Genomic DNA, 20880 nt, shown 5'->3' with positions numbered 1-20880 from the left:
CTATAATCATGCCACTGCACTCCAGCCTTGGGAGACAGAGCAAGACCTTACCTCTTTAAAAAAAAAAAAAAAAAAAAGAAAAGAAAAAAATTTCATTACAGGGAACAGGGAAGAAACTATAGTAGTTTTTTTTTTTTAAGAGACAAAATCTCGCTCTGTCACCCAGGTTGGAGTGCAGTGGCACACAATCATGGCTCACTGCAGCCTCAACCTCCTGGGCTCAAGCACTCCTCCCACCATGGCCTCCCAAAGTGCTAGGACTATAGGCGTGAGCTACTATGACTGGCCTAGCAGTTCTTTTTTCTTCCTTAAGACAGAGTCTCGCTCTGTCACGCAGGCTGGAGTGCAGTGGTGCGATCTCAGCTCACTGCAACCTCTGCCTCCCAGGTTCAAGTGATTCTCCTGCCTCAGCCTCCCAAGTAGCTGGGATTACAGGCACACACCACCATGCCTGACTAATTTTTGTATTTTTAGTAGAGACAGGGTTTCATCATGTTGGCCAGGCTGGTCTCGAACTCCTGACCTCAGGTGATCCACCCGCCTCAGCCTCCTAAAGTGCTGGGATTACAGGCGTGAGCCACGTGCGTGGCCTGGCCTAGCAGTTCTTAATCTAGGTACTGTAATTATACAAGTATCAATATAGGTCCCAACCCTCATAAAACCTAACGATTTTAAAAGCTGCAGGAGTTAATACATGGATAATTAGAATTCAACACGGTAATAGAAATTTTTTTAAAGTTCAAGGTTGGTATATCTGTATAAATAGCTACTGTATTTGGAGGAGGCTCATAATCCGCAAGTCCTTCATCTGTGGTAGCTATTCATATTAATATACTAGCTTTGAACTAGTTTTGTGTAAGAAAGAACAACATGATAATGGAGGTTTTATGCAATCAGAAATAAGTTTTCTTTGGATGGGCTTTTCAAAACTAAAAATTACAATAATTTCATAACTACCTATCCCATCTCACCAAGAATACCTGATTGAAAAAGTGTACATTCTTACCCTTCACCCCTACTCCCGAGTAAACTTACCTCTGTCATTAGAGTTTAAATATTTATTAACTTCTTTACCTTCTTTCCTTTCTTTTTCTTCTTTTTTGAAAGTTTACTTCCGAGTGTGAAGACTGGCTCTAAAGAGTCCACTATATCAAGGTCCCACACTTCAATAACAGGGGTCATGTTTCCTACAGCAATGTAATTTCCTATGGGAGGAAACAATGCATGTATGATTACACAAAAAAAGACATACAGAACTTCTAATCAAATACATTACACTGTAGATTCACTGAAAAATGCTTTAGAGCAGTGCTTCTCAAACTTATATGCATATATGGCATCTGAATGTTACAAATGCAAATTGTATTTCAGGTGGTTCTGGGTGGGCATTTCTAACTAGGTCACAGGTGATAACCATGCAGTGCTGCTGCTGGTCTTTGGGCCACAATTTGAGTAAGAAAGGCTCAATCTCTTGGCTCCAGTGTTTTCATTTATATAATGAGAATAACCTTCCTCCCTTCCTCCTTCATGGGGTGCTGTGGGGATGAAGATCAGATCAGATCATGAATGTGAACAAGGTGTGCAAACAAGATGTAAGACAGTATAATCAGTGTTTACCCTTATTAAAAAGTACGGACAGGGGCAACTAATAGTGTGCAGATGTGGTTACAAAGACTAACATGAGAACCTAATTACTTGTGACAAGCCTCTTCATTTCGGTTTTACCTTATGTTTTCTAAAACAGGTTATGCCACTGAACTCTGGTAACATCTCACACATCAGGCTATTTATACTGAGTCTTTGTGGGACCTTTACAGTTCTACAGTCCAAAAGGCTTCAGGCCCTGTCCTTCAGCCTATAGTAGAGCAGCTACCTCCTTAGCCTATCTAAAGTCTGGGGATTTATGGACCCTAAACAATAAAGTGATGGTGTGTTAAGAACTCTATAACTTCATAAAATAACAGTAACTTCAGAAAATATCAGCAACAATTCTGAAAACATTCAAGAGAATACATAATTTATGGAGCCAGGAGAAAATACATAAGACTGGAAATCACTGAACAACCTTAAGTTTTCTAATTACCAGTAGAATCATCTGGGCTAGGATCAAAATTCAGCCATTCCACACTCAGAGGATATGCAGACAAGAGTACATCATGGTGTACATAAAAAGAGTCTTCTTCTTGATTATAAACTGAAAAGATTGGGAAAAGAGACTTTAATGCATCAGAATAAGTCATCAAAAATCACATCCCACTCAAAAAAACAAATTCTATTAAATGTACGTGAGCCATGTGCTTTAAAGTGAGACATCTGATATTATAAAGAGATTCCAGGCTGGGTGCGGTGGCTCATGCCTGTAATCCCAATACTTTGGGAGGCCAAGGTGGGCGGATCACTTGAGGTCAGGAGTTCGAGACCAGCCTGGCCAACATGATGAAACCCCGTCTCTACTCAAAATACAAAAATTAGCTGGGTGTGGTACGTGCCTGCAGTCCCAGCTACTAGGGAGGCTGAGGCAGGAGAATAGCTTGAACCTGGGAGGTGGAGGTTGCAGTGAGCTGAGATCGCACCACTGCACTCCAGCCTGGGAGACATAGTGAGACTCTATCTCAAAAAAAAAAAAAAAAGATTCCAATATCATGACTAGGCAAAAATTCTGCATGTCTCATATAGTCCCATCGTGTGGCATACCCCACAGGAGAAAATGAACACTGACATCTGATACTCCACCTGCATCCTTGTCAGATAAATGGTCCTGTCTTCTAGGTCATTCACAGAAAACAAATGTTCATAAACTCTCCACAAGAAGTAGTTACTATTTTATCTTTTAATGGTCTAGCTGATTATAAGTCAAAAAGAACAAACCAAAAATAGCACGGGAGAGAAATAATTCATATTTGGAAATCTAAATGCTTATCAAAAATTACTCTTAATATTTTTAAAAAAGGTTTATGAAGATGAACAATGTAAACAAAGCTCCCGAGGACATCCTTTTGGAATATGGCAACTAACAGCTCCTTAACATTCACAGCTGTAATGTTAAGCAGCAAAAACACTGTAAAATCAATGAGTAAGAAGTCTTTTAAAAATTACACAGTGAAACAGTGATAAAACAGAACCCACTAATCAGAACCCCTCCCCATATGCTTTGTATTAAGAAAGAGGTAAATATATAATAAGTTAAGGATTTTATTTTTAATTCCTCAGATTGCTGCTTCTGGAATAGATCCTGGGATTAGCAGATTTGTGTAATGCTCTATCACATCCCTATGAAGAGAACTCACATTCAAAATCATTAGACTGTGGTGCTACAAAAACCTCAACCATGTTCGATATACTCAGCTTACATTTTACATAAAATTGGTAATAATTTTTTTTTTTTTTTTTTTTTTTTTGAGACAGAGTCTCGCTCTGTCGCCGTGCAGTGGCATGATCTCGGCTCACTGCAAGCTCCGCCTCCCAGGTTCACGCCATTCTCCTGCCTCAGCCTCCCGAGTAGCTGGGACTACAGGCGCCCGCCACCATGCCTGGCTGATTTTTTTGTTGTTGTTGTATTTTTAGTAGAGATAGGTTTTACCGTGTTAGCCAGGATGGTCTTATCTCCTGACCTCATGATCCGCCTGCCTTGGCCTCCCAAAGTGCTGGGATTACAGGCGTGAGCCACTGCACCCGGCAATTGGTAATAATACTTTAAAACATACTCTTAACCACGTGAGATCAATATTCAGATCAGTTTTAGAATATAAATTTGAAGTTATTCTTGCACAGACATACTGGGCAATTTGGAGATTCCTTCCAAACCCAAATAATAAAGTATATCTATAATAACCTAACTGAGAAGGAAATGGAAATATAACAGCTTTAACTTCTTTCTCAGCTCCTCTTTGATCCTGAGTTCAAAGGAATGACTGTAAGTTCTCAGGTAAGAAATGCATAAAAAAATCAATGATGACAAAAAAAACTGTAATTGGGTCTCAATTTTTTGAAATTAGAATTGGTCTTAAAAGCAAAGTAAACAAATGGTTTTCATCTGAAATATGTAAAAGTTCAAAGATATCAAGAGTTAGAAAGAATAATTTCACATGAAAGTGCCTGCTATGCATAAACAGATCACAATGAGCCATGGGATAAAATGGGTCTAATCTATAGGCTTCCCACAGACAGCCTTAAAGATTCTGAAGAGTTACAGAAATCCAAGCTAATCAATGGAAGCCATGATGAAGCAACCTAGAAGATGCCGATAAACATTAAACCTAAGGGTTTTATTTTTTCAAGCTGTGCAACTGTGTTTCCTATAACAAAAGGACTTATCAGCCTAATAATCTCTTTGAATCTTCAAAGTTTCAAGACGATCTGAAGACTGCTGGGGGAGGAGAGTATCGGGCAAAGATGGACTTGTCTGAGGATATGAGCACAGTGGAAGGGACAAGAAAAACAAAAGGGAGAATCTATAGGCAGAGTGCTCCAGACATTGTGGAAGTCTACTTTTAGCATATAAAAAACAGATTTTACATTAAAAATACCAAAGTGAGGCAAGCCATTCAATTAATATTAAATCAAAAACATTTAAAAATATGATTTAAAAATTCCTATTTTCATGCCTACTTCTGATTACTGCAAAGCATTCGCTTCTGGCTTTGATACAAATATTCCTTAAGTGGGAAAGGTGATCAAGATGTTTTGGTTCCAAAAAAGAAATGTGGCCCTTTGTGTTGAATTATTATGAAGAAAATAAAATGTTTTGCAAAGGGGAAATATCTGAAATAACTCTATTTAAAAAACATGAGAAAAACCTGTCTATCCAGTATAATCCACATAAAGAAAAAGTAGCCAGAAAAAAAAAATTAGGAGTAAAAAACCAAGGTGTCAAGTTATTAACTCAGGGAAATGAGATTATACATTTTTTTCTCCCCAAGAGATGAGGTCTTTGTCACCCAGGCTGGAGTACAGTGGAGCAAACATAGAATCACAGCTCACTGTAGCCCAGAACTCATGGACTCAAGCAAACCTCCCACCTCAGCCTCCCAAAGTGCTGGGATTACAGGTGTGCGACACCGCACCCAGCCTTGTATTTTTACATATAGTTTTACTTCCAGGTTTTTTATAGTGGGAGTAGGAGAGGAGTGAAAAACAGGCAATCACATTTAAATAAAAGATTAAAAACCTCTGTGAGGCCAGGTGTGGTGGCTCACACCTGTAATCCAGCACCCAGCACTTTGGGAGGTGAAAGCAGGATTGCTTCAGCCCAGGAGTTTGAGACAGCCTGGGCAACACAGTGAGACCCTGTTTATATATAAAAACAAAAAAAACACCCCTATGAAAAATTTCCAGAGGACTTATTTCCATAGAAAATTCAGATACCAAAGTGATGTACTGGACTACACATACCCAGAACAATAACCAAGAAATTGGCCACCTGTGTAAAAGTTAACTATGTAACCAACTTAAATGAGATACAATAGGATCTGGCACCTAAAATTGAAATGGTAACTATTTCACTTATTATTTTACCATCACTTAGGAAATCTTTTAGTAAGGGATTTATCACTTACCATGCACCTCTAAATTGCACTGGTCCTGTTCAGCTCGGCCACAAACTATGAGATTATCACTGGGCTTAATCAAGAAATCTTCACGTTCATATTGTTCCTAAGTGAGAGGAAAAAAAGGTCATTGACTAGAAGCAGAGAGCCAGTAAGGTTTTTTGAACACTTAAGAGCATAATTAGAAAAACAATGTAAATACTTACTGTATCTTTCAGAGTGACGTAAGGATCTTGATCATTACTCCCATAGACCGTAAGACCCAAGAGAGACTCACCAAGAGTCTCGGCATCTGTAAGAAAAATTGACAAACTACAATAATAAAATAGTCATCTTGACAAAAACATATTTTCTATGACATCCATTCTTGGACTTAGATGCAACCATCTATTTTATAACTAACTCTGGATCATCTAGAGTTGGGAAAGGAAACTACGTAAGCAGCAGCAGGAATTTAAAAGCCATTTTTGTATTTGACCTTTGGAATGGATTTCAGACAGTTTTGGAATTCACAATCTTCCTATGAAAGAATTGTATCAGGGAATTAGACCCTTTTAGAAAATATGAGAACTCTCTTGAGATTCTCTAGCTAGCTCCGTGCATTCATGATTGAAGGTGCTACGGAGAGGCAGCCTTGAGGACCTGGAAATAAAATGACCCTGAAACACTGAAATCAACACAATAAATAAGGGTTGCCTGGTCAAATAAAATTGAGAAATGACAGGTTTCAAAAAATTAACCAGGTTGCTCTACTGCACGTGTTCTGATATGCTAATATGCCTTATTAACATATGAAAAAAGAAACGCAGTATGCTTTTTCCACTAAACTTACTCTTTTATGGCACATTTACAATGGTAAAGGATAACTCAGGAAAAGGAAGATACACTGAATTGTTAGAGGAAACCACTTTAAGGAGGCAGGACTGATAGGTCTTAAACATCTGATATGCAACAGAGAAAGCAATTTCTGCTACACGAGAAAGAGCTGATTCGGAATGCCATCTCTCCAGGCTGTTATTTGTTTCTCTGTATTTCTACGGCACTCTGTCCCTAACAAGGTTGGAGCCCATAACCCAGAGTCCAATAGAAAAAACTATCCTTGCTGGACTGTATCCATAGAAAAGATGCAGTGAAAAGAATGAAGGCTTTAGAGCCAGAGAGTGGTCAAAACTCAGCACCGTCTTTCACCAGCTGTGTGCCGCTGGTAAATGGAGGTAATGATTCCTTTTTAAGTACTATGGATAATGAAAAATGAAGTTAATAGTAATCCATAGAACAGATGGCCAAGGGAATGAGCAAAAAGGAGGAATGAACATCTAGATGGATAAATGACAATAAAATTCAATTCAGATGGAGTGAGGAAATCAGGGTTACTTCTTGTCTGAAAGAAAAGAGGTACACCAGCGATAATAAGATGGAAACCAGAGGTACCAATTCTGGAAGAAAGTTCATCCACCAGGATGATGCAAAACTCCCAGCTACCTCTGCAATCCCTTTCTTCCATGTCCTCCTCCTCATTCCTAGTGCCCCAAGCCAGGCCCTCATTGCTTCTGGCCTAATTTATCTTAAGTTTCTGCTCCTCTAAGAGATTCACCCTATCTGTCAACCTGTTCTCCACTGCTGCCAGAGTTAACTTCCTAAAGTGCATGTTCAATTATCATGTGTTCCATGCTCAAAAACCTTTAATGATTTCCTCTCGCACAGAGAACACACAGATTGCTAAGCCTGGTATTCTAAGTTTACTGGGACCCAATAAGTCTTTCTTCCAGACTTCCCAGCAACTCCCCATCCACCTTCTCTGTGCTTCACTCATGCAGATCAACTTGCCGAGCATTTCCCCTCCTTTGGGTCTTTTTCCAGGTTGTATCATCACATACATCAGGTCAAGCTCAACATTGCTCTGGCACTAAAGGCTTCCTATAATTTGTCACATTCCACTGAATCTTCCTCTTACTTGGCTCAGTTCTGCCTCCGCAATGTTATCTACAGTGGTCAAACATGCCCTGCCTGAGGCATCCAGGACAAGACAGCTAATTGACTTTGGTCAGTCCCATCTCCACCCAGAACCTACTTACTCATTTCTCATTGCCTGTCTGTTGTTTACCAATCTTCCTGTGCCCAACACAGATCATGTCTCATGTCCTATTCTTTACACACTCCAACTACACTGCTCTTCCAGATACCCCACGGTGCTCACCATCCACCCGTACCTGTCTGATTTTTTTTAAATGTTGTATTATAGAAATTTTGAAAAATGAACACAAGTAGAGAGGGCATCACGAACCTTGAATTACCTTGCTTTAACAGTTAACACTATTTCCTCAATGTCATTTTCGACTCTCCCTCTCCCCATTGCTGGAGTTTTTCAGGCTGAGGCGGGCGGATCATGAGGTCAGGAGATCGAGACCATCCTGGCCAACATGGTGAAACCCCGTCTCTACTAAAAACACAAACATTAGCTGGGCGTGGTGGCGTGTGCCTATAATCCCAGCACTCGGGGGGCTGCGGCAGGAGAATTGCTTGAATTAGGGAGTTGGAGGCTGCAGTGAGCCAAGATCGCACCACAGCACTCCAGCCTGGGCAACAGAGCAAGACTCCGTCTCACACACACACACACAAAAGTATATTATTTTACTCAGCATTTCAATGATATTCTAACAGATACCAATATTTTTAAGTGTCTGATTATAACTTTTTAAAACTTTTTTTATTATTTAGACATGTTGTCTCACTGTCATCCAGGATGGAATGCAGTGTGATCATAGTTCACTGCAGCCTTGAACTCCTGGGCTTGAGCGATTCTGCTGCCTCAGCCTCCCAAGTAGCTGGGATTACAGACATGAGCCACCATGCTCAGCTCTGCTATGACTTTCTTATGTAATATTTTAACCATCAATTTAACAGGTAGTTGTGATTTAACAGGTAGTTGTAATTTTACTTTGTCGCAGATAACATTTGTATTAAGAGTTAATTTTTGTCTCCGATCATCTACATTTTGATTTTATAACTTGGGAGTAGCTGATTCTAGCTGTCAGGAGTCCCTTCAGCTCCCAAATATGCAGACTAACTGGGATTTACAAGTTAAATAAATAACTTACTTAACCTGCTCAGTGTGCCAAATGCCTATTTCTTAAACCCCAAGATTAGGGGTTAGTGCCACCTAGGGTAGCACATTCCAAAAGAAACAAAGCGAGCTTTGTCAGCTTTTGTCAGCTCCTTTTCCATTTATCTTTATACCTACTTTCCCCAGAAGAGCAATATAGGTAGTTGTCATCTTGGCTCACTTTATTCCCCATGAGGCTTTCTATGCAAACTTCTACTTCTGAACTGTCTTCTGCTCTATTTCCTTTTTCTCTTCCCACCCATGATTTTTTCTTTTTGAGATGGAGTCCCACTGTGTCACCCAGACTGGAGTGCAGTGGCACGATCTTGGCTCACTGCAACCTCTGCCTCCCAGGTTCAAGTGATTCTCCTGCCTCAGCCTCCTGAGTAGCTGGGATTACAGATGTGCGCCACCACGCCTGGCTAATTTTTGTATTTTTAGTAGAGACGGGGTTTCACCATGTTGGCCAGGCTGGTCTCAAACTCCTGACCTCAAGTGATCCACCTGCCTCGGCCTCCCCAAGTGCTGGGATTACAGGCGTGAGTCACTGCACCTGGCCTCTTTTTCTAATTATCTCCAACAACAGCATCTCAAAATGTATGCAGTAGTCCCCCTTATCCACAGGGGACACATTCCAAGACCCTCAGTGGTGGTCTAAAACCGCAGATAGTACCAAACCTTATATACATTATGTTTTTCCTATACGTACCTAGGAATCAAATAATTATACTGTAATAAAAGTTATGTGAAAGTCATCTCTCCCAAAATACTGTACTTTACTCACCTATTTTCAGACTGCAGTTGACTGTGGCTAACTGAAACCGAAGAAAGCAAAACCGTGGATAAGGGGGGACTACTGTATTCTGAGAAGACTGACTGCAGTTGAGGAAAAGGTATATGGATTTAAGTTCAAGCACACCATAGTATTATAACTGCATACAAAAACTCACAAGTGGGTTACAGATTATTAAACCTGACATATGCAATAAAATACACAGTACTTTTTTTTTAGATCCTAGATTTGTATCTTAGTTAGTGGGTTAGAGTTTATCTTCTAAACTAGTTTAGGAATCATGCTGTCTACACAAGTCTTCGACCAAATTATCTTACTGATGTCAAGAACAATAAAATCTAAGAGTAAACTTTGGAACACCACAAACATGATCCAACATATTGAGCTTGTAATTACAAACCATCAGAAGTGGATAAACTAACCTGGGTCACCTTCCTCATCATATTTATCTAAGTCGTACTCAGCCAGCTCATCATCATCAAGCGTCCTGTCATTCTCTGGGTCACCATCCTCCAGGGGCTCTCTTGGGCGTGCCTGGGTGCGTGCACTCTGCATGCCATCTTCTGAAGGACTGCCTGTCTCCTCTTCATCACTGCCACCACCTTCTTCTCTATGAGCACAGAAAGAAAAAGAGAATCACCCAAATGGCACCTTCTAATAACAAGACCACGTGGTCGTCATCATTTAAGATATAGATTTCATCTGGTCCTAAACTTACTGCAATTTCTCCTTTGCCTCAGCAATGAGGCGTTTTACTTCTTCTTTACTCAGCTCTACCTGCAAGACAGCAAAGATTTCATTACAATATGTGTAAGGAAATCATCAAATTATTTGAATTAAAAAGTAGTTTGCAAACAAATGTAAAATGTAACGCCAAGCAGTGTCATCAAGATAAGAATCAAACATCAATCCAGACTCCACATTAAAAAATATAGATTTTATAGATTCTTACAATTAAGATCCCTCACCACCTGAAACTTCAAAAATCATGCTCATTCTACTCTACCTCTCAGTCTTAAAACCCCAAAGACTGGTTTTGGTAAAGTGGCTCTGTGGTACTCGTCTGGTTTTCTTCCAACTATCTCTGACTCTATCTAGGGCACCTCTCCCTCTCTTCCCTGTGGGCATTCCTTAACAAATCACCCTTACATGAGTCCTCTGTTCTTTGTTGTTTTTTTTTTTTTTTTTGAGACGGAGTCTCACTGTGTTGCCCAGGCTGGAGTGCAATGGCGCCATCTCGGCTCACTGCAACCTCTGCCTCCCGGGTTCAAGCGATTCTCCTGCCTTAGCCTCCTGAGCAGCTGGGATTACAGGCACGCACCACCACGCCCGGCTAATTTTTGTATTTTGGTAGAGACCGGGTTTCACCATGTTGGCCAGGCTGGTCTGAAACTCCTGACATCAAATGATCCACCTGCCTCGGCCTCCCAAAGTGCTGGGATTACAGGCGTGAGCCACCGCGCCCGGCCTTAATTTTTAAGAGATGTGGCATGGTCACAGCTCCCTGCAGCTGTGAACTCCTGGGCTCATGCGATCCTCCCACCTCAGCTTCCTGAATGACTGGGATTACAGGCACGAGCCACCGCAACTGGCTTGTCCAATTTCTCTTATTTGGTCCAAGTTTTCCTTTCTGGGATTTCATAAAATAAATTCAATCTCTTTTTCCTATAAACTCTTCGAATAGTGGTTCCCAGACTTGTCTGTATATTAGAATCACCTAGGGAATCTTAAATAATTTAGGCTACACTCCAGGCTAATTACAACACAATACTTGGGAGTGGGACATAAACATCAGTATTTTTTGAACCTCCCCAAGTGTGAGATTTTCAATGTGTAGATTCATTTGGAAATCACTGTCTTCAAGTATTTGAAAGGCTATATGTCTCTTTTTAATAACTGTTTCCTCCAACAATTTTTATATGAAATAATTTTCTGTCCCTATTCTATAACACTGAGTGCCTACCATCAGCCAAACCCTGGAGAAACAGTAAATAAAACAGTCTGTGCCCAGGTGGAATTTACAACTACTGGGACTACTCCAATCCGTCATTCCTGTTAACTCCATGTCCAGGCCAATCACATTCCTATCACCGTCATCATTATCTGGGTCAATTACATTCAAATCAACCCCTTTTACTGTTTGGTAGCACTTAACTCCCCCTGACATACTATATGTGCACATGTCGACTCTATAAAGGCAGGGACTTTTTCTATTGTTATTATTTTTTTGAGACGGAGTCTCACTCTGTTGCCCAGGCTGGAGTGCAGTGGCGCGATCTCGGCTCACTGCAAGCTCCGCCTCCCGGGTTCACGCCATTCTCCTGCCTCAGCCTCCTGAGGCGCCCGCCACCACACCCGGCTAATTTTTTGTATTTTTAGTAGAGACGGGGTTTCACCGTGTTAGCCAGGATGGTCTCGATCTCCTGACCTCGTGATCCACCCGCCTTGGCCTCCCAAAGTGCTGGGATTACAGGCGTGAGCCACCGCGTCCAGCGAGACTTTTTCTATTTTGTTCATGCCTATCCCAGGTCCCTGAACAATGCCTGGCCTACAGAAAGCACTTAGTATCCAATGAGGAAATTACTTAAGTAATCGTCACCTCTGCTACAGTCTTAAGACGTCTCCAACTCCTGTAGGTTTTTCATGTGTTACATTTACCTCTCATCCTCACTGCTGCCATCAACATCTCACTTGGATTACTGAAGAAATTCCCTATTCATCTCCCAGCCTCACGACATCTTAGCCTCCACACCAGTTTTTCTACACCACATTCATCCTCACTCCTTCAGACACGGAGCACAAGAGTGGAAAGTGGAGTTTTCATGCTCTCTTCCCAGTTATGCTTGAAAATGCACTTGGGTGCTAGTAAAGCTGTGGTGTTGTCAAAAAGCCTTTTGAGGTATTACCCACCAAAAGCAGCAGCCCAACCCCCTCCGGCCCGCTAAGTCCATGTGCGTGCGAATTTGGGAGTGGGGCTGGGCTTGAGGGTGGGAACAGTGAGGAGGCGCGGCCTTGACTATCCATGCTCAGGCGAACCAGACCTTCTGAACCGCAGCTTTAGTCGCGACAATCCGGGCAGAGCCGCCCTCACCCTAGCCAGTCGCACCAGCCAACGCCCCGAGTTCCGGGTCCACGTTCCCCCAGTTGGACGGACCCGCCGTGCCCTAAAGACGCTGCTCCCCTTGTCTCCCAGTGACCAGGCCTCACCTTGTCTGGTGTCTCTTTGGCCACGCCGCAGCGGACCCAGGCCACGCACGTCACCTGGCGACTGCGGTTCATGGTCCTCAAGTCAAGGGCGTGTCACGCTAGAAACCCGGCCGCAGCGGGAGGAACCACGGCCGCGCTGCTGGCACACGCTTCAGGCTCTGCACGGGGCCGCTGCCAGGGCAGAGCGCATGCGCGGGCTTCTGCTTGGGCAGCGTCGGCGCTCTTTTCAGACGTCATTCTGAGGCGCCGAATAGGAAATGGGAGGAGACAGAATGGAAGCGGAAGCAGCCAAGCCAGGAATCCACGTGGGCTGGTCTGGGCTGCGTGGAGTATAGAGAAAAGGCTTTTCAGGACTGCATGTGAGGATGCCTGCAGGGTTTGTAAAGGCCAAGAAAATATTTGGGACTGTAGGGGTCAGTCAGAAGCAAAGTTCCACCAATCTTTATTTTGCTTGCAGTTCCGTAGACTTCAAGCTGACAAATGGCAGAGATTTGTGGTTTGCGTTTTTATAAAGCTTTCTCCAAAATGAATTTGTCGTTTCACGGAGATCCCACCATTACATTTCATTACATCGCTAAATGTTACTTTCTCACCTTAAAACATTTAGCACCAAAAAAAAAAAAATAAGTGAGAAAAAATCATTTAGCACCAATTATATACTAAGTATGCGGTAGTGATTTTAGTATTGGCAAACACAAAGGGCTTACTTATGTTGAAGGCGCTGTTTTGAGTGCCGTATCACGTGATTACTTACCCCTTTGTGGGAGGTCTTATTTCTGTTTTACACCTGGGAAAACAGCGATCCTTTCCAAGGTCACACTGCTAGTAAGTGGTGCAGCTGGGATATGAACACAGGCAGTGTGACTCCCTTGTATCTATGTCATGCTTCTCAGCTAAGATCAGTCATCTGTTAGAACTTGTGAGTGGCTGGACGTCTGTAGAATGGAAAATCTCAAACTAGCATCCCAGAAAAATCTGGGTTTTGATCTCTTTCTTGGCTATGTGGCCCTGTCCTGGTCATTTGCCCTCAATGCATCTACTTCTGAGAGAGGCAAGCAAAAGAAACAGGAAGGTGGCTGCTATGGGGAAACAGTGGCAAGGATAAACTGGCAGTACACGTGGTCTTCCCCAGTCGCATTGTCAAACGGGGGATGTCCACCTGTGGGCTCTATTCGGGGACCTTTTTGCAACACATTTGTCTTTCTATACAATATTTTACTTGGTTCTCACAACACTTTGTTTTAAAGATGAAGTTAGAGTCCGCAGTAGTCAAATACTTTCCTACTCAGATCACACACAGAGGAGCTGATACAACTATGAGTTCTGTCACCAACTCTACTCAGCCTAATGCCCTTGGCAATCTCCCAGCCTGAGGAGAGATCCTCCCAGGAGGAAATTGCTCATTGTTTGTGTAGGCAGATTATTTGTTAATTAAGGCTTCTCCCCCTGCTCTGTTTCTGTAAGATGATTCTTCTGTGGTTTCTTTGCTTTTAACCCATTTTAGAAAGATCATATGGCAGATAATATTTTTCAAGGATGGCTGCAACAATATAGTCCTTCACACATGTTTGTCTGCAACGTGATCTTGATATTCCTCCATCAGAGCACACCCCCCCGCCCCCACCAACTTGAATCTGGGTAGTAGTAGGTCTGCTTTGGCCAATAAAGTATGACAGAAATGACACTTCCAAGGTTAAGTCATAAATGGGATGCAGGTTTTGCTTCCCCACCTCCACACCACTTCGCCTGTACACCGCCACCCGCCCCACCACTGCCCACCAGTAGAACACTAATGTTTGGAGCCCTGAGCCACCATATAACGTTTGGCTACTGTATTAATCTGTTCTCACACTGCTAATAAAGATGTACCCAAGACATGGTAATTTATAAAGAAAAAGGTCTAATGGACTCACAGTTTCCGTTGGCTGGGGAAGCCTCACAATCATTGCAGAAGGCAAAAGAGAAGAAAGGCATGTCTTACATGGCAGCAGGCAAGAAGAGAGCACGTGCAGGGGAACTCCCCTTTATAAAACTAGCAGATCTCAGCTGGGTGCAGTGGCTCACACCTGTAATCCCAGCACTTTGGGAGGCCGAGGCGGGTGGATCACAAGGTCGGGAGTTCGAGATGAACCTGGCCAACATAGTGAAACCCTGTCTGTACTAAAAATACAAAAATTAGCCAGACATGGTGGTACATGCCTATAGTCCCAGCTACTTGGGAGGCTAAGGTAGGAGAATCGCTTGAACCCAGGAGGCGGAGGTTGTGGTGAGCCGAAATCGTGCTGCTGCACTCTAGCCCGGGCAACAGAGCAAGACTCTGTCTCAAAAAAAAAATAAAAATTAATTAATTAATAAAACCATCAGATCTCATGAGACTTATTATCATGAGAAAAGCACAGGAAAACGCTGCCCCCATGATTCAATTACCTCCCACTGGGTCCCTCCTGCAACACGTGGGGATTATTACAGTTCAAGGGTAAGGACACAGATCCCAAACCATATCAGCTACCCTGAGCCTACTATGCTGTGAGGAAACCAAACCACATGGAGAGACCACATGTGGTACTCCAGTAGACAGTTCTAGTTTTTGAGTTAACCCAGACCTGTGAATGAAAGTGCCTTTAGGTGAATCCAGCTCCCAGACGTTGATTCACTCCCAGCCTTTGAGCTTGCTCAGCTGAGACCCAGCCATCATGGAACAGAGACAAGACATCCCCACTGTGCCCTGCCCAAAGTTCTGACCCCCAGAATTTGTGAGCTTAGTAAAAGATTGTTTCTAACCACTAACTTTAAAAAAAAAATCCTTCTATAATTTTTATTTATAGTAAAATATACATAACACAAAATTTGCCATTTTTAAAAAGAGACAGATTTAGGGTAGGCTCAGTGGCTCGGCCTAAATCCACTTGGCCCTCCTTTTAGAGGCCAGCACTTTGGGAGGCCAAGGCAGGAGGATCACTTGAGCCCAGGAGTTTGAGACCGGCATGGGAAACATAGCAAAATCTTGTCTCTACAAATAAAAAAAATTAGCTGGGCATGGTGATATGCATCTGTGGTCCCAGTGATGGCAACAGCTGCTGCCATCATGCCAGCTACAGCAAGGAGGCACAGCTGGGGCTGCATGCTCCATGGAGCCGGTGGGAGCCCTGCCCCTTCTGAGTTGGGGCGGGAGCTCCCCGGGTACTGCTGCAGTCACCCAAACTGCAGCTGCAGACCCAGGCCTCCTGCTTTACAGAGCAGGCAGCAGCCACCCAAACTGCAGCTGTGGATCTGAGGCTCCCTGTGCTCTTGGTGGGGGTGGCGGGAGCAGCAGGATCTGCCCTCCCAGGTGCAGCTGCAGCCACCCGACCAGTGGCTGCAGACCTGGGCCTCCTGCTCCACAGAGCAGGCAGGAGCTGGGGACAAGTGGGATCCCTGCCCCTCCCGAGTTGGCGGGGTGGGAACTCCCAGGGTGCAGCTGTGGCTGCCCTCCCAGGTGCAGGACTGGGCCATCTATATAGCCTGTGCCCTCAGGGGCCCGGGAAGGGCCCCCCCCAACTCCGTCACTCAGGGCTGTCTGCTTCTGCTGCCTGACTTCTCTCCTCTCTTGGAACCTGCTCAGATCTTGGAGCGGGCTTGGGGATGAGCCCCAGGGCCATGAATGGCATCACGAGGCAGACAGATTCCTGGGCTGGGGTTCCCCAGTAAGGCCTGACCTTCAGGCCAGGGAGGGCCTGAAAGCTGGGGGCCAGCTCCCAGTTCCAAGGCTGGGAGTGGGGACTCATGGTACCTCTTCTGGGCCACCAATGGCCACCCATGGACCAATCGGCATGTACTTCCTCCCCTCTGAGGTCCGTAAAAGCCCGGTCTCAACCAGAGCACGAGAGAGGATGGCCAGAGCAGAGCAGAGGACGCAGAGGACGTTGAGACTATGGGAGGACCAGCTGCAGAGAGCAGCTCTCCTCTCTGCTGTTAGCTGGAGATGATACTACAACTTGCTGGCAGAGAGGAGCCATCCTCTCTAGGGCCTCCTGTCTGCTGACAGCTGAACACTCGACTGGCCGACCTGCCTACAGAGAGGAGCTACCCACTGTGGGTCTTCTCTGAGCTGTTCTAACACTTAATAAAGTTCATCTTCAGCTTGTTCACCCTTCACTTGTCTGTGTTCCCCATTCGTCCCGGACTCAGGACAAGAACTCGGGCAAAGGTGCCACCTGCCACAGAGGTTTCTGGCCAGAAAATCGACACCTCAAAGATCCCATAACACCAGCTACTCGGGAAGCTGAGGTGGGAGGACTGCTTGAGACCAGGAGGTTGAGGCTGCAGTAAGCCATGATTGCATTACTGCACTCCAGCCTGGGTGACAGAGTGAGGTCCTGTCTCAAAAAATAAAAAGTAAAAAAAAAACAAAACCCTGAGTTGCAGGTTTGGTGCTCCCTTCTTGCAGAGTCCAATAACAAGAATGAGGTCTGGTATAAAAAAAGTAACCTTTAGCCAGTCGTGGTGGCTCACGCCTGTAATCCCAGCACTTTGGGAGGCCAAGGCCGGTGGATCACCTGAAGTCAGGAGTTTGAGAGCAGCCTGGTCAACATAGTAGAAGCCCTGTCTCTACTAAATACACAAAAATTAGCCAGGTCTGCTGGCACATGCCTGTAATCCCAGCTACTTGGGAGGCTGAGGCAGGAGAATTGCTTGAACCTGGGAGACAGAGGTTGCAGTGAGCCAAGATCACACCATTGCACTCCAGCCTGGGTGAAGAAGCAAGACTCTGTCTCAACAAAAAAAAAAAAAAAAAAAAAAAAAAGTGACTTTTTATTCCAAAGCTAGCTTAAGGGAAGAAGTATAGGCTTCCTGCCTTAAGGTACCACTTCACTTCTGGGGCAGAAAGCTGGGGCTTTTAAAGGGGGATGTGGCATGAATGGCATGCATGGGAGGGGGCAGGCAAGTAGGGGCCTATGTGACTTGCTTCAGTGCCTTATCTACCAGATGGTTGAGCTGGTGCTTCATGGGCAGGATTAAGTTGTAAAAACGGCGCTTGTCTCCGGATACTCTCCAGGTGAGAGAGTGTTTTGTAGGAGACAGCCCACGGTTGTAAATGGACTGTTGTCTCTTGAGGCAGTCTCCTGGTGGGAGAAATTTCCACTCTGGAGCTTTTAAGCACATAGTTAGATAAGCTTGCCCTGTAGAGAGTGTCTGGTGAAGGGAAGCTAAGAGGTTATAGTCGCATTTCTAAAGAGCTAAGTAGGAAGTGGGGAACAGGCGAAAAGGAGAAAAGAGAAAAGAACAATGAAATTTAAAAAATAACTCATTCTCTTAAAAAATGGAGGTGCCTGTTTACAATTCTGTCATCCAAGCTGGAGTGCAGTGGCATGACCATAACTCATTGCGGCCTCGAACTTAACCATTTTTAAGAGTATAGTTTAGTGGTAGTAAGTACTAAATCACTGAGTTTTGAGGTCATCTTTTAATGCAGCAATAATAAAGCAGGTGAGAACTGTGCTGTATTTAGAATAGAGCGCATGAACTGATTTCTTAGCAGAGGCTGATGGATTAACCCCTGGCTAGGCTCACGTGGGCTCACCTGGTATACGGGAATGGGCTTAGGTTTGAGTATATGACTCTAGGTCTTTTGCCCCCGTGGGTTGCCCTCTCATGAGCCAGCTTCTGCTCCACGATGGCCCAGTCCCTGTCGGGTTTGCTGTCACGCCCAGCACGGTGCCTGGTGCAGGGTGGGCTCTTGATAAATAATAGTTGTTAAATGAGTGAATAAGTTAAATAACAGAAGGTAAGCTAGGACTCCAGTTATTTTGGGCCTGCTAAACTCAGCCTCTTTTACAGGACTTATTTCTGACATTCTGCCACTTCAGCCCAAGCTGTGAATTCCCTTTAAAAATGAAAATCCCATGGGAGCAGGTATGATTAGTTCCTTATAATGAGAATTGAAAGAGATTGAGCTTAAGTAGCTGTTTCTAAGCCTGATTCTTGGGAACTGATGAATATACTTAAGTCAGAAAAGTCTCTTTGCCAGAGGCCAGAATAAATGTCGTTGCTGGCACATTGGCTATTCTTAGTTAAGGGTCCCAGAGGATCGAACCCTGGGCCGTGCCAGGCTCTTATTACACCCTCTAGCTCAGTGTCATTTGTACTTAGGCTCATAAACATTTTTTTCTAAATGGCCTTGAGTGCTGGGAAGAAAATGAAGCCTATGGTACCCTCCTCCCCCATTGCATGAGGCTCTGTTTCTTGCTCCTCCTCTAGCTGACTCTACAATATTACTGATAAGGAGTGGAAGGAATGATAGCTACCAGTTACCAAGTGCTAGAGACTTATACCATGAATAGATTTGACAGTGACAAAATCAGGTGTACAGAAATGAAACTCGATTTTTCTAGAACTGAATCGGCATTTTCACAAGGACAAGAGCCATGAGGGTCTTATTACCATAGTGTTGCCAACACCTGGCAGAGCGCCTGGCACAGGAAATGTCAGTAAATATTCGTTGAATAAATGAATAACATTAGAGTTCTAAACTGAAGTTCAAATACATTAGGAAGGCTAGGCATGGTGGCTCGAGCCTGTAATCCTGGCACTTTGGGAGGCTGAGCTGGGTAGATCACTTGAGGTCAGGAGTTCAAGACCAGCCTGGCCAGTGAAACCCCGTCTCTACTAAAAATACAAAAATTAGCCGGGCGCGGTGGCTCACGCTTGTAATCCCAGCACTTTGGGAGGCCAAGGCGGGCGGATCACGAGGTCAGGAGATCAAGACCACGATGAAACCCCGTCTCTACTAAAAATACAAAACATTAGCCGGGCGTAGTGGCGGGCACCTGTAGTCCCAGCTACTCTTGAGAGGCTGAGGCAGGAGAATGGCATGAACCCGGGAGGTGGAGCTTTCAGTGAGCGGAGATTGCGCCACTGCACTCCAGCCTGGGCGACAGAGCGAGACTCCGTCTCAAAAAAAAAAAAAAAAAAAAAAATTAGCTGGGCGTCGTGGTGCGCACTTGTAGTCCCAGCTACTTGGGAAGCTGAGGCGGGAGAATCTCTTGAAGGCAGAGGTTGCAGTGAGCAGAGATAGATTGTGCCACTGCACTCCAGCCTGGGTGACAGAGCAAGACTCTGTCTCAAAAAAAAAAAAAAAAAAAAAAAAAAAAATCAGGAAACTTGCCCAGTGTCATAGAGTTAGTAATGGCAATATACTACCCCGACTCCTGAGATAGGATCCTTTCTGTCATGTGACACAAGTTTTCTGGTAGAGTTGCTCATCAATTCATTCATTCATTCCTTGGTCTGTCAGGACTCCAATTGCCCTGGGCAAGAAAGAGAATTTATATGCTTAGTAGCTCAAGAACCTATTGACATAAATAGCTGCAGACATAGCTGGATCTAGGGGCTGAAGCCACTGTCATCAGGATTGGACCTCTCTCCTATATTTAGTCTCTGTCTTACAATCTGTTCACTTAACTTTAAGCCGTCAGGAGCTTCAGGCTTGCTGCATCTTTACTACTTGCAACCTCGGCAGAAAAAGCACTTGCGTTTCTCTACTTCTCTCTCGCTTGCCTCTTGGGTTCTGGAATGATCACCAGTCACTGTGGTCAGGAGAAGGTGATGTTCTGCTCAGCAAAGGCTGAGCCTTGTGCCCAGCCCTGGAGCCAGAGAGAGAATTAGCTGTACAGGGAACACAGAGTTGGCAGCAAGAATTCTCTAGAGGAAACTTGGGGTGCTGCCGTGAGGAGGCAAGAAGAACTGTCACCCATGACATGCAACAATTGTTTTTTTGCCATCTTTATGCAGGACAGTTTGGGAGACAGGGAGCTACAAAAATGAACATGACACGGCCCTTCCCTCCGAGGACTTTGTACTGTAATGTAGGATCAGAGGTTTATGGTCAAGGGAAAATTAAATAAGACGTGCAAGCAAATGTGGTTGTGACAGCCTGATTGGTGACTGCTTCATCCTGTTCACTGTCCAGTTGCTGGGTGACAGCTGAGGATTCTGACTATCTACCCTTTACCAGAAACTGCATTCCCTCAGTCCCCTCCTCCTTGATGCCACCACCATCACCACCTGTCAGAAAAACTCCTTTCCGCAGACTTGAGTAGTTTTCTGCCCTCTCTAGCTTCTGTGTAACACCTCAGCGTTAAAGTGAAACTTCAACCCTGTAAGCTTTCCAACTCAAGTTCTACCTTGGTTTTCTGCTCCAGTCTGTCTCCAGATGACCAGCTGTGTGGTACTAGGGTCACAATCCCAGAGGT

At 44.2% G+C, this 20880-nt stretch overlaps 1 protein-coding gene across 3 annotated transcripts in view; it reads right to left on the bottom strand.

Moving 5' to 3' along the window:
* The window catches only part of PWP1 (PWP1 homolog, endonuclein), a 53368-nt gene that overhangs the window by 14896 nt on the left and 17592 nt on the right, over positions 1-20880 (bottom strand). Inside the window, exons 3-11 of one of the 3 annotated variants that reach the window (XM_063614377.1) lie at positions 14563-14780; positions 13404-13584; positions 12650-12969; positions 10161-10219; positions 9865-10052; positions 5753-5838; positions 5556-5652; positions 2084-2194; positions 1075-1205 (exon numbers count right to left, since the gene is read on the bottom strand). In XM_063614377.1, coding sequence (XP_063470447.1) covers positions 1075-1205; positions 2084-2194; positions 5556-5652; positions 5753-5838; positions 9865-10052; positions 10161-10219; positions 12650-12721 — 744 coding nt within the window. In that variant the 5' untranslated portion in view covers positions 12722-12969; positions 13404-13584; positions 14563-14780. Of the gene's footprint in view, positions 1-1074; positions 1206-2083; positions 2195-5555; positions 5653-5752; positions 5839-9864; positions 10053-10160; positions 10220-12649; positions 12970-13403; positions 13585-14562; positions 14781-20880 lie in introns of those variants that run through there. The other 2 variants (XM_055240113.2, XM_055240114.2) reach the window with 2 other exon arrangements.

This window comes from Symphalangus syndactylus, chromosome 13 (genome assembly GCF_028878055.3).
Source record: "Symphalangus syndactylus isolate Jambi chromosome 13, NHGRI_mSymSyn1-v2.1_pri, whole genome shotgun sequence".
In the NCBI taxonomy this organism is placed as follows: domain Eukaryota; kingdom Metazoa; phylum Chordata; class Mammalia; order Primates; family Hylobatidae; genus Symphalangus; species Symphalangus syndactylus.
This window is presented reverse-complemented; position numbering and strand designations above follow the sequence as displayed.